The 13,636-nt window shown below is 38.4% G+C and overlaps 1 protein-coding gene across 1 annotated transcript in view; it reads left to right on the top strand.

The window, feature by feature from the left end:
• Nucleotides 1–13,636, top strand: part of PKHD1 (PKHD1 ciliary IPT domain containing fibrocystin/polyductin) — a 454,138-nt gene that overhangs the window by 199,763 nt on the left and 240,739 nt on the right. Inside the window, exons 43-45 of the mRNA XM_034990755.1 lie at nt 3,746–3,858; nt 5,634–5,739; nt 10,533–10,667. Of these exons, the coding sequence (XP_034846646.1) occupies nt 3,746–3,858; nt 5,634–5,739; nt 10,533–10,667 (354 nt within the window). The remainder of the gene's footprint in view (nt 1–3,745; nt 3,859–5,633; nt 5,740–10,532; nt 10,668–13,636) is intronic.

Here is a 13,636-nt window from a genome sequence, read left to right as displayed (position 1 = left end):
CTGAACTGAACATGCCATTTTTCCCTTTGGTGGAATGGAAAGGAATTTGGGTGTGAACAGAACATCTCTTTAGTTAAATCTGACCTGAAAAATGATCTCCAATTTTGAGGAAACCTATATTCATGTAGCAATATCAAACACTACTCCAGTCTTGTACACCACGTTACCTGGTGTCTGAAGGGTTCGCTTACTTTTTTTCTGGTGACTACAAATGCGTACCTCAAAGAGCTGGTTTACTTGGACAGTTAATTTCTCTCTGGGATTTCTCTTGATTCAATGTCCATGATACATAGCCTTCTGCAAAGAATGTTGCTCAATATATTTTATCCACTATTGGGAAGGCCATGACAAACTCTCCACTTCGCCCTTGGTCTGGTGACATGACTTTGTATTGCACCCTACTATTTACATTTCTTCACTTGTGCCCTATTCTTTGGCATCCTGGTTCTGGGTCTTGCCTTCATTTCTTTACTTTAGCCTACAATTTCTGACACTTCTAGATTTGGACACGAATGGAATTGGCTCTGAGTTATTAGCTCTGTGACTTTGAGGAAGTTACTCAACATCTCCAAGATTCAGTTTCTTTGTCTGTGAAATTGTGATAATAATATATAACTCAGAATTGTTGTGAAAGTAAATGAGACTAAAATCTGGTAACTGGACAATAGCAGCTTCTCTAGAAATCTTTACTCTGAGTATTATTATCACACTTGGTTCTAAGTCAAGAACAAGATAAATATTTCTAAGGAAAAGAAAAATTTAACATAAATGTAATTTGAACTGAGTTGGACAACATTTTCTCTGGGGATCTGGGAATAGATTCCCACCCTGCTTTTCTAGGTCTCTACCCTCTTCCAGTTTTCTATGGTGGCTTCCATGTGCAGGGGGCTCCCAAGCAGCTCATGGCAAAATCACCAGGAAGTAAATTCTTTTCAGTGTCTCTCTCCTTTTTGAAGCTCTGTTGGAGCCCTCAGTAACTAGACAGTACAGTGTTAGTGTCTCAGTCGCCTCCAGAGAAGTAGTTCTCAAAATGGGGTCAAAAGATCACCTAGTGTCACCTGTGGTGCTCAAGAGTGCACAATACTGTCTTTCAATCCTTCACCATCACCTTTAGCACCTGCTAAGTCAGATTATCTAGTGGTAGGGGCCTAGAAATCTGTATTTTATATACCTCAGGTTGGAGTTTCCAGACAAAATACGACATATAGGGCTAAATTTAATTAATTAATTAATTAATTAATTAGGCTAAATTTAAATTTCAGATGTAGCTAATACATTTTTAGTATGAGTATATCCTATACAATATTTGAGATATGCTTATACTGGACAAAAGTTTTTTTTTTTTTTTCAAATCTGAAATTTAAATCTGACTTGGCTTCTGTGTTTTTGTTTGCTAAATCTTACAGCTCTATCCTGCATGCACACTAAAGTTTAAGAAACTGTTCTAGCAAGACAATCCCAGCACAGTCCCACCAAGCCCTGTAGAGAGGCAACTATGGCACTGAAGTATTGTTTTATTTTTATTTTATTTTATTTTATTTTTTTAAAGATTTTATTTATTTATTTGAGAGAGAGAGAGAGAGAGCACAAGAGGGGGTAGGGTTAGAGGGAGAACCAGACTCCCCGCCGAGCAGGGAGCCCGATGTGGGACTCGATCCCGGGACTCCGGGATCATGACCTGAGCCGAAGGCAGTCGCTTAACCAACTGAGCCACCCAGGCGCCCTGAAGTATTGTTTTATAAAAAGACATTTAATTCCTTGTTGGGTTGCACAGCATCGTAGTCCCTTCTGCTTTCAATTGTCTTCTTCTGTGAGTTGATGCTATGTTCAGGATGAGCTGTCCTAGTCCCATAGCATGTGCTCCCAGGAGATGAGCTGCTCACAGAGGGGACATGGCAGTTTTCTTATTGTCACACCAGCCAGGCCATGTCAACCCCCTAACTGATCAGGGATGAACTATGTGGAAGCCTCCGGAGTTCCCTTTGTCCCTGGAGCACAAAGCTTGGGCCTGAGGCTGGATGAGCAGCCTGTTTCTTGACTTCTATTCTCTAGGTAGACATGGACATCTTGGCCTCAGACCAGCCTCTGAGGCTGAGAGAGAAAAGATGCACATAATTGCCTAGGAAGTCATCCAGCAGCTTGGTCTCTTGGCCCTTCATTCCTCCTCCTGGAACATAGAACAGCCAACATACCATTTACCTTACTGCCTGGAGTTAGAGGTTGTAAATTCAAATACCCATGGGTGCTAGGCTGGTATCATAAATAAGTGAAAGAGGAAGGGTGGGGACTATGCCAGAATAACCATAATCCAAGAAGGTAGGCGCTTCTTAGCTCCAGCTGGTCCATGACTACCCCAAAGGAATTTGGGCTTAGTGTTAAAAAACCGAGAGTCTAAATTTTTATATCAAGTGTCCCAATTTTATTTATTTATTTTATTTTATTTTATTTTATTTTTAAAGATTTTATTTATTTATTTGAGAGAGAGAGAATGAAAGACAGAGCACGAGCGGGAAGAGGGTCAGAGGGAGAAGCAGACCCCCCGCTGAGCAGGGAGCCCGATGCGGGACTCGATCCCGGGACTCCAGGATCATGACCTGAGCCGAAGGCAGTCGCTCAACCAACTGAGCCACCCAGGCGCCCCAAGTGACCCAATTTTAAAATATTAGAAACAAAGTAACAATTTTTGTAAACATTGGGTAGGCCAAGCAAAATACCTCTGTATACAATAATAGACTCTGTAGGGAATTAATTTTCTACGCTGTCTTAAAGTATATTACACAATGATGATTCTATTGTAGTTATTTTATTGAGTTTGTAAAGAGAATCCATTGTGTCCAGTTTGATTGGAATTAAAGCCCCAAACTCATGTGGTCCAATGGAGAATTTAGATTTTATATTAGTGTATAAAAGACATCAAATTATTTAGATAGGAAATCCTATAAAGAAATATTAAGGTGATTAAAATGATCTAATCAGGATAAGAGTACATTGAGGAGATTCAAGTTGTGTTCGAGCTCAGTCACCGTGTCTCAGAACTAAGGCATAGCTAGTACAATCATTGGTCTTCAGCCCATGGTCAAATCATTGATTTGTTTGAAGGGCTGGTGAGGACACTTTGTGTGGACTTGGCTTTAAGGTATGCCTTTGCCCCCAATACTGTTGCATACACCAAAGAGGAGGGTATGGATTGATGACGAAGAGAACTTCTCACTATGGAAGCTAATGAGAATGCTTTAACATGATGGGCGCTGGGTGGCTCAGCAGTTAAGTGTCTGCCTTCAGCTCAAGTTACGATCCCAAGGTCCTAGGATCGAGTCCCATGTCGGGCTCTCTGCTCAGCAGGGTTCCTGTTTCTCCCTCTCCCTCTACCTGCTGCTCTGTCTGCTTGTGTTCTCTCTGTCTCTCTCTCTGTGTGTCAAATAAATAAATAAATAAATAAATAAATAAATAAATAAATAAATAAAATCTTAAAAAAAAAGAATGCTTTAATGTGAGATATCACTTACTAAGGTGGGAATTACAGCCTAGCTGAGCTGCACTGAGGAAGAAAAATGAGTATATCTGATTCCTGGGGTGAGGGGTGGAGGAGTGGGATGTGTGAAGAGTAAATGAGTCCATGAAAGTATCAATATACTTTGACAGGAAGTAAATAAAAAAGCAGAATGAGCACATAGGAGAGTCTTTCTTTCCGACAGCCTTATTGTATCTGGAATAACTATTATTTAACTATCCTTAATTTCTCTAGGGAAACAGGGTGTATGTTGCTGGTTTGGGCTACTTTTTTCATCTTGTGACCAGCCAAACATCACAAGCTCCACTTCTCTCCTTCACTCAGAATATTGCACATTCTTGTACAAGGTAACTTTGGGGAAATTCATCTACCTTTTGGATGTAAGACTTATGATTTAACTTTTTTTTTTTTTTTTGGTACAACACTCTCAGAGAGGGTATAATCTGGGGCCTCATGTGAGATTTGATGATGCACCTGTGTAACCATTTTGGATCATAAAAGTTTGGTGTTGAAGGGAAGGAAAGGGACAGGGAAAGCACTTGAGAGTTCAGCAGGACAGAGTGCATCTTTTACATCCAGAGGAGAATTCAATAGAGAGAGCTATTAAAGGTCCAAGGCCCTGGGAGCAACCAGGAGGCAATAGTGCCTGGGCTGAGGAGCTGAGTGGGGTGAGGAGCCTTTGGGAAGAGGCTCTTTGCCAGGGACAGGTACTCTGTAAGAGGAGAGGGGACTTGTTCAAAGTCTTTTTAGTATGTGGAGGTAAGGTCATCTGCTAAGAGCAATTGCTGAGAAGCATGGTGGGAACATGGGGTAAACTGTGGACTTCAGAGTCAGTTAGGCCCTGATTCAAATCTTGACTCTACTAGAAAATTGGCTTTTTTTTTTTAAAGAGTCAGATCTCTCATTTGTAAAATTTCAGATCCACACTGAAAGTTTGATGTGATAATTAGAGATGACTCATATAATGCACCCAAGAGAACACCTGGAATATAGTAGGAACTCAATAATTGAGAGCTACACATAATTACGTTAGTAATAGTGTAGTGATACTGCTCTGATGGACAGTGAGGGCAGAGTGGAATAAGGATTAAGGATGATTGCTGTATACGATCCAGCAATTGCACTACTGGGTATTTACCCCAAAGATACAAATGTAGGGATCCGAAGGGGTACATGCACCCCGATGTTTATAGCAGTGATGTCCACAATAGCTAAACTGTGGAAAGAGCCAAGATGTCCATCGACAGATGAATGGATAAAGAAGATGTGGTATAGATATACAATGGAATATTATGCAGCCATCAAAAGGAATGAGATCTTGCCATTTGCAATGACATGGATGGAACTGGAGGGTGTTACACTGAGCGAAATAAGTCAATCAGAGAAAGACATGTATCATATGATCTCACTGATATGAGGAAGTCTTAATCTCAGGAAACAAACTGAGGGTTGCTGGAGTGGTGGGGGGTGGGAGGGATGGGGTGGCTGGGTGATAGACATTGGGGAGGGTATGTGCTATGGTGAGTGCTGTGAATTGTGCAAGACTGATGAATCACAGACCTGTACCTCTGAAGCAAATAATACATTATATGTTAAAAAAAAAAAAAAAAAAGAATGCTGTGTCCTGTTGAAGTGCCAGTTGAGGCTAGGATTAGCACATGTGCCATGAATTTATCATTAAGATTATGAAGTTTTACCAAGGAGCTCTCAGCAGTCCGGTAGTGTGAGCAAAGAAGGTACCCGGAATCCTGTGAAGGTGGGGCATTTCAAGGAGAAGAACAAAAGTTGGATGGAGTAAAGGGGCTCGTGTCCACTTTCCTAGCATGTTCTAATGGGCTAGGCATAGGTGTCCAGACTCCTAGGAAGGGGTGAACCTAGAGAGAGACTGGGAGAAGAGATTGGGATCATGGCAATCTGTATCTGCTGAGATTCAGGAGCAGGTCATGGAAGGTAACAGGGAGGGAAGGCTAAGGAATGGGCAATGCTAGGCAGGGAGAAGGCTCACAGGCTTCATCTCCACTTTCCTTATTTGTTACCGTCATTTTATATTTCCCAGTGAGAAAAATTGGGACATTTGAAACGTAGAAAGTGGCTGATTTTCACTCTTTGTTTTGCATTCAAGGTCTGGTCTCTTTATATACCCTCAGTTTCGGCCACCTTGGGTTAATGGCAGGGGCCCCACCCTGTTCCAAAACTTCACAGTTTGGGGAAGTGCAGGTGGTGCCCAGGTAAGCTGTGTTAGTTTTTCATTAAATTGTCATTTGTTTTCTTATGGTAGTTTATTATGTTTCTCTGTTTAAATGGGGGCGGTTTGGGACCATTATTACAGTGTTAAGGAGCAAACAACGTCATAGGTGTGTGGAAAAGTTGTTGAATGAGCCAATTCCTACTCAGGAAGCCAGGGTCAGTTCATTTCCTCGATGGTGACTTTTCAGCAGCTCTAATGGAAACAACAGAATCATAGAGATTTGCAAGCAGGAGGGATCATAGAGGTCATCCGTTCCTCACCTCCCATGCCTATTTAAAGATAAGAAATGAAGGGTCAGAAAGTAAAAGGATTTGCCAAAGTTCACGCAGTTAGTTAGTTAGTTAGTAACACAGCCTGGTGCAGAATCCAGACTCCAAATATTGTGCATTTGAGATCTTAATATCCTAAATAATGCATGCTTCAGTCTTAAGAAAAAAATGCTGTTCATCATTGGAACACAAAAATTCCAGCACAAGGTGCCATTCTCACCTTTATCGATGAGCCACATTTTCTTCTCTTTTCCTCGAAAGGGAAAAAGTTCACGTTCAGTCATTCACTTTTCATTACCACAGTGATTTCTTATAAGGAAGCTTTGGGTGCTCACTCTTAACAGCAACATACAAAATTATCCAGGGTCACTATTTGGTGTTACACAGAGAAAATTACATACACTTGGTCTCTGCCACTTAGCAATCTGGAGCCCAAGATACATAGATGAAGAAATATGTTTACAGGGCATTCAGGAAGTAGAATGAAAACATATAATTAAGTTACATTAAGAAAGTTATTTCACGTATTAAATAAGAGGAAGAAAATTGTGGATAGGGAAAGCCCAAAAATATATAATTAGAGTAAGTAACAGGAAGAAGCCCAATTGTACTTAGTGTTTTGCTCTTATTTAACTTTATAAAGTACTTTGTTGACCATAAACATTATGAATATAGGGGTGACAAATCCAGTAGAAACATTGGTTGAGTGTCGTCTTATGCAAAGAAGCAATTCATGCCTTACAGAGACTTATACTCTGTCTCCATGCTCTTGAATAGCTTTCTTCTAAAGGAAATCACAAAATAACATGAACATATTAAAAGATGATCATTAACGTCAGTTTTCTTAAGTTCTGCAGTCAGAAGTGCTAAGCCCATGAAAGAAAACACAGATCCTTAAAGATGAAACTCTTGTATACTCTAATTAATCAAAAAGTTCAAATAATGAGAGTGCTTTTGGAACTTTACTTTGATGAAGAGAGTAAAGGAGGGTAATTAACATGACAGCAGGGAATTTAAAAAGTAATTCCCACCAAAACAGTCCTGAAAAAGAATAAGAAAGATTTCCAGTTCTTTATTTTCTTTATTTTATTATTTTATTTTATTTTTTTTAAGATTTTATTTATTTATTCATAAGAGACAGAGAGAGAGAGAGGCAGAGGGAGAAGCAGGCTCCCCGCTGAGCAGGGAGCCCGATGCGGGACTCAATCCCAGGACCCTGGGATCATGACCTGAGCTGAAGGCAGACGCTTAACCATCTGAGCCACCCAGGCGCCCCTCCAGTTCTTTATTTTATTTTATTTTTTTTAAAGATTTTATTTATTTATTTAACAGAGAGAGACACAGCGAGAGAGGGAACACAAGCAGGGGGAGTGGGAGAGGGAGAAGCAGGCTTCCCACAGAGCAGGGAGCCCGATGTGGGGCTTGATCCCAGGACCCTGGGATCATGACCTGAGCGGAAGGCAGACGCTTAACAACTGAGCCACCCAGGCGCCCCTCCAGTTCTTTATTTTAAAAATTACTACAGGGCAATAGTAATCAAGAAGTGTGGTATGGGCACAAGGATAGAAATATAGATCAATGGATAGAATTGAGAGTCCAGAAATAAACCCACACAACTGATTTTTCACAGGGATGCCAAGACCATTCAGTGGGGGAAATAATAGCCTTCTCTAAATGGTGCTGGAACAACTGGATAGCCACATACAAAAGAATGAAGTTGAATCCTTACCTCACACTATTTATAAAAATTGACTCAATACTGGATCAAAAACCTAAACATTAGACCAAAAACTATAAAACTCTTAAAGAAAACAAAGGGATAAATCTTCATGACCTTGGATTTAGTTAAAGATTCTTAGGTATGACACCCATAGTATAAGCAACAAAGGAAACATGGATAGATTGGACTTTATCATAATTGACAATTTCAGTATTTCAAAGGGCCTCATCAGGAAAGTGAAAATACAACCTTTATGAGATGTAGTATTTGCAAATGGTATATCTGATAAGGGAATTGTATCTAGAATGTAGAAAGAACTCTTATAACTCAACAATAAAAAGACAACCCAATTCAAAAAAAATGAGCAAAGGATCTGAATAGACAATTTTCCAAAGAAGATACACAAATGTCCAAAAGCATATAAAAAGATGTTCAACATAATTAGTTATCAGAAAAATACAAATCAAAACCACAGTGAGCTACCACTTCACACCCACTAGGAAGGCTAGAATCAAAATGATACCAAGTGTTGATGAAGATGTGGAGAAATTAGAACCCACACGCACTGTTGGTGGGAATTTAAAATGGCCTAGATGCTTCAGGCAACAGTCTGGCAGTTCCTCACATGGTTATACATAAAGATACCATATGATCTATCAACTTTACTCCTGGGTATATATCCAAGAGAAATAAAGCATAGATCCACAGAGAAGCTTATACTCAAATGTCTATAGCAGCATTATTCATAGTAGCCAAAGGTGGAAACAACCCCAGATAGTCACCATTGGACAAATGGATAAATGCAGTGTGGTATATTGATACAAAAGAAACAACATGCTGCACCATGAATGAACCCTGGAAACATTATGTTCAGTGAAGGGAACCAAGTCCTATCCTTGCGATGTTGGGCAAATCCCATGATTTTTCTTACTTCATTTGTAAAATGGAAAGAATAATAATACCTAAAGGATTAGTTTGTTTTGAGAGTTAAGTGAGTGCCTGTATGCAAAGTGCCCAGAAGAATGCCTGGATGTTTGTGGGTACATAGTAACAGCTCTTATTCTTATCATTGTTAGTGAACAAGAGTAGGTAGTGATGGATCAATGTTGACGATAATGTCTCTGGACATTTTAACATTGAGAAATGCTTTCTGCATCCCTCAAAAATGCATTGTGTTTAAATTTAATAAACTTTCATTATTAGATATATCTGACTGTATTCTGGTCATTAGACATAAGCGTCATGTATATAGATACTTGATCAGAAGATTCCATTGGGTAAAATTCCTATTGTGTGTAAACGTAAATTTATATTTCTTTGACGATATTGATAGCTTGATAGCTAACATTTTGGGCTATTTTCTCATTTAATCATCTTAATAACCTTGAGGGAGCTGTACCATTATGACACTTGTTTTTGAAGGTAAGAAAACTTTCTGGGTAGGGGTTAAACTACTTGCTAAAGTCATACAGCTAAGAATTGCTGGATTCCAACTCAGATAATCTGGTCCTTGTGCATGCATGTTAGTAAGAGTTGAGAAGAATACTCTTTCCTCACCATGTCTCATAAATGCAAAGTGATTCTTTTAGAAGAGAGAGAGAGAGAGAGAGAGAGGAGAGCACATTATGAAAGTATTCACACCACAAATAGGTGATTTTTGCTCTTATGTGCTGGTTTTCTTTTAAAATCACCAGCTTCTCTAGCTAATGCTGGGTGTTCTTTGTTTTTAAATATGAGTATATTTGCCAGAACTTGGGCTGATGCCTGTAATTAGTTCACTACTGTTGTCAAGTTAACAGTTCAGATCATATCTATTTTGTTTAAATAAGCCTTTGTGTCCTCAAAGATGTATCATTTTATAAAAAGCTGTTGGCACATACATAATGGGATATGCAAGATATTCGATTTTTGAAAATTCAAACACAAAGATTGATTGGCCTGTAGAAGCATGATACTGTGATAAATCAAGGCTACCAAAAATCAATCAATCAATCAATCAATCAGTATCAGTCAAGGCTACCTTGGACTTAATCAGTGGGAAAATTCTACTTGAAGATATGAATGTAAATATGACCCTATTTAAAAAATAAAGGAATGACTGTGTTAGGTTAATTGCTAGTCCAGACCTCCACCCTGATTTTGAAGATGGTTGAACTGAAGTCTAGGAAAAGATAAATGTGTTGCCCAAGATCATGTAGTTAGTTAATATCAGTGCTAGCTCAAAACCAAGAGCTCTGTCCCCCAAACTAGAGGGATTCTTTCAACTCTAACAAGCTAATTTTGCTAATACTCGATCCCTGTTTGGGCCCATTAACCTAAGTTGTCATGAATATATATGCATATAACATATTTTGAGTCTGTAGTCATGCTGAATTACTTATTTCATATTTACAATTTTCTGATAATATTAGTTAAGATATACTATACTGAGGAAAATAGTAAGCACTGGAGTTCCTGGATGCTCTGTTTTTCTCTATTAATTTTGTGTGATATGACAACTGCAAGTTTATTTGAGATATGTGAAGAATTCATACTGACATTTTTAATGTAACAGTTATTATGAGGAGAAATGAAAAGTACAGAGGGGATGTTACCAAAGGGGACTAATTAGTGTTGACCTCACGCAACTTTGGGATGTCTGTACAGATATTGATGGACAAAAGCTGCTTAAATATGGTATAGCATGCTTATTTATACTTAATCAATAATTAAAGAAGCTATAGGAAGTCTGCAAGAAAAACCAAGCCTCAGACCTTTGCCATAACATATGCTGTTGCTTTATAGATTTTTAGAAGTAGCAATCTTCACCTGAGAAACTTCCAAGTTTATTCATGCAGAGATTTTGGAATTGACATCTTGGAAAGTGATGCAAATACTTCAGTTACTGACAGCTTATTACTTGGCCATTTTGCCCACAAGGTAAGTGTCTTAATGTCGTTGTTTTAGGCTGTCCATCAAAACAGAATCATATGTGCTACATTCCTGGTGATCCGGGATATGTAATTTTAATAACGTTCTTCAGTGAATCTTGTGTTTAATTGGTAAAATTTGGAAGAGCTTTTTATTTGTAACCGTGGTGATGTTTATGATAAAATTCAAATATACACAAGGTTTCAGTGTTATGAGTTCATATACATCATAAAAGTCACGAGTAGCTTGCAGAATTCTTATTCAGTTGCTATTTAGCATTATTTTCATACCAATTCAATAAAAAACCTAATAATTTTAGGTTAATTCACTCTACCCTCACAAGGATTATGAAATAGCATAATTCCACATTTTCTCTTTGTATTACGGTTTGCCAAGTTTTGACATCAACATTTTGTCTATAGGACCCTTATTCTATTTATAGTGTCCCCCAAAGAAGGTAACATAAATTTACATTGTATAGTATACTAGGGTTTTTTAGATGATCCCTTAATACTTGCCTAAGTGTGGGTTTCTACATGATAAACACCAGACTATAGATAACTTTTCTGCCACTGCATGGACAGAGTACCAGGATGTGGATGAGGCAAAAAAATTTCCCAGGCGTGGAACTAGACTTATTGGCTTCTCTTAAGGGAAGTTCATGACTGCCATTGGTCTCAGTAGGCTTCAGACCTGTAATGGGTCCCCTAAGTTCTTGTTCTTGAAGGAGTTACATGTATATTCATATCACATTGTCATAACCATCAGAGATGGAACAGACCTATAGTACTTCTGGAAACCAAGGAAAAAGCATTCACTTTAGTTTGTTTCTCAGTGCTTTGACCAATTGAAATTTAAGTAATCATTGCCCTTTGTACTTCCCTTGGAGGTTATTTTGTAGGTATAGATATAAATATTAAGATTAAAAAATAATTTTCTTACTAAGCTTCATTTCCTACATTTAATTCTCAAACTTAGTTAAATCTTTTTTGAACCATCCTTTTCAGGAGGGAAATACCTGTCCATTTTTCCTTTCCTTCGAAAGGATTACCACCTTGAGAGACGAATCTTCTTTTTAGACTGCAGAATTTTCAAGAAAGGATGGAACCCAGATTTAGATTCTATGATACTGGTATACCAAAGGCCCTTAAATTCCTCAGAAATAACCTTAGAGAAGATGCCAAAAACAAAATGTCCATCAAGCTGAGTCACAAACTGTCCTGGTAAATTAATGTTACAACATCTTAATTGATACTAAATAGACATCATAATTAATGGGAGAGTGACACAAATTAAGATATAAATTATGACAAAAGGGTGCTTATCATGAGATAATAAAAGATAATCCTGCCCCTGGGGTGTGATTCACCACAAAGGCAATGCAGCCAAGTGAGGATCTCTCAGTCTCTTAAGAAAGTGCAGGACAAAAGTCTCTGCATAGAAGATGTTAAAAGGTTTGTTCTAGGAGAGATCTAGATCCTGGTTAGGCATCCAAATCATAAAACCATGGAACTTTAGAGCTAAATATTACCTGAGAGTTGATCTAATTAGAATTCCTGAATTTACAGGTAAAGCGATGGAAGATTTGGGAAGTCAAATGATAGCCCAAGATCTATGCCTAATATTGTGGAGCTAGGACTACCAGCATACCCTCCCACTCCTGGCCAAACACTCGTCCGGTTGCACATGGAAAATAGCTTTGGCAATGAGCATTGCCTACTCCAGTTTTTTCTAAAGTGATTTTCATGGAAGGCTAGTCCCAAGAGGGGGTCTGAGAAAAGCAAGGTTCTTAGGTTAATTACGTTTAGGATATGCTGTTTACAGTACCTCCATTCCCTGACATTTTCACATTGCATGTTCACACTTTAAAGGCTCTGTGAAGTTCTAAGGTTAAAAACAAAAAAGAAAAACATCTGTGAATCTTTATTTAATGTAAGGTTGCTCAGATTTATTTGGGAACCACTTTATTGCCACTTGAAACTGTGTCAGTTGTTTAAAAAAAAAAAAAAAAAGGATGCCCCAACCTTCTGTGGTTGTGGAACTCTGATTTTAGCTTCTCTCTTTCGCGCCTGCTATTCGTTTAGGAATTAGGATTTTCAGAGATGTGGCCTATCCATTCTTCGACCTTCCACCCACACATAATTGGTAGCATGCAATTACCAGTGAGTCCTATCCTAAAACAAACGCTAATTTCTGGGAAAACTTTTTATTAAAAGGAATTTTTCTCTTTTATGCATATTTGTGTATATGTTGGTACCCTCACATTCAACACTACCTTTGTATTGAGGTGGATGGACTAACTTTCAGGGAGGATGGCTTTAATACACAAGAAAAAGAGATGCCTTCTCCTCACACTAGGTATCCCAGTCTGCTGTGTAGTTTGTTTAATGCCTGTTGTCCTAACATCCTATTTCATTAGCATCTCCTTTCACTCTCAAATATGTCCTGATTTGGATGTAAATTATGGTCACCCGACTTTGGGAAGTCTCTGTGGGATGGTTGCCTTCTCATTGTCACCAAAATTCATTTGAACAGATGACATACTTCAACATATATTTTATTCAGACAGATGCTGATGGATGGCTTCATTATTCCTACTATTTCTTGGGGGGGGGGGTGGCGTGTTAGTTCCTATTTTCACTTGTGGATTTGTGTTCTTTAATTTAGACTTTTCATCCTTTTGTTTCTCTAAGTTCTGTGGCAGGGCCCTTTCTCTTCTCAATGTACTTGCTCTCCCTGGGCGAAATCTCATTTTCTCTAGTGGTTTCAGTTACCATCCACGTGCTGATGTCTCACATATATTTGCATTTATTTCTACCATCTTACTTTGTGTTCCCAGCTGGCAATCAGTTTTTCTTTCTTTCTTTTCTGCTTTTCCAACTTGATTTGTCTTGCACTCAAGAGTATCTTTTTTATATTTACTTATTTGAAAGTTACTCATTTTGTTATGATTATTTTAGTTATTGGACTTAAATTTT

Source organism: Mirounga leonina, unplaced genomic scaffold (assembly GCF_011800145.1).
Source record: "Mirounga leonina isolate KUSES-001 unplaced genomic scaffold, KU_Mleo_1.0 Mir_53, whole genome shotgun sequence".
NCBI lineage: Eukaryota > Metazoa > Chordata > Mammalia > Carnivora > Phocidae > Mirounga > Mirounga leonina.
Note: the sequence above shows the minus strand (reverse complement) of the source record. Positions and strands in the feature narration are given on the sequence as shown.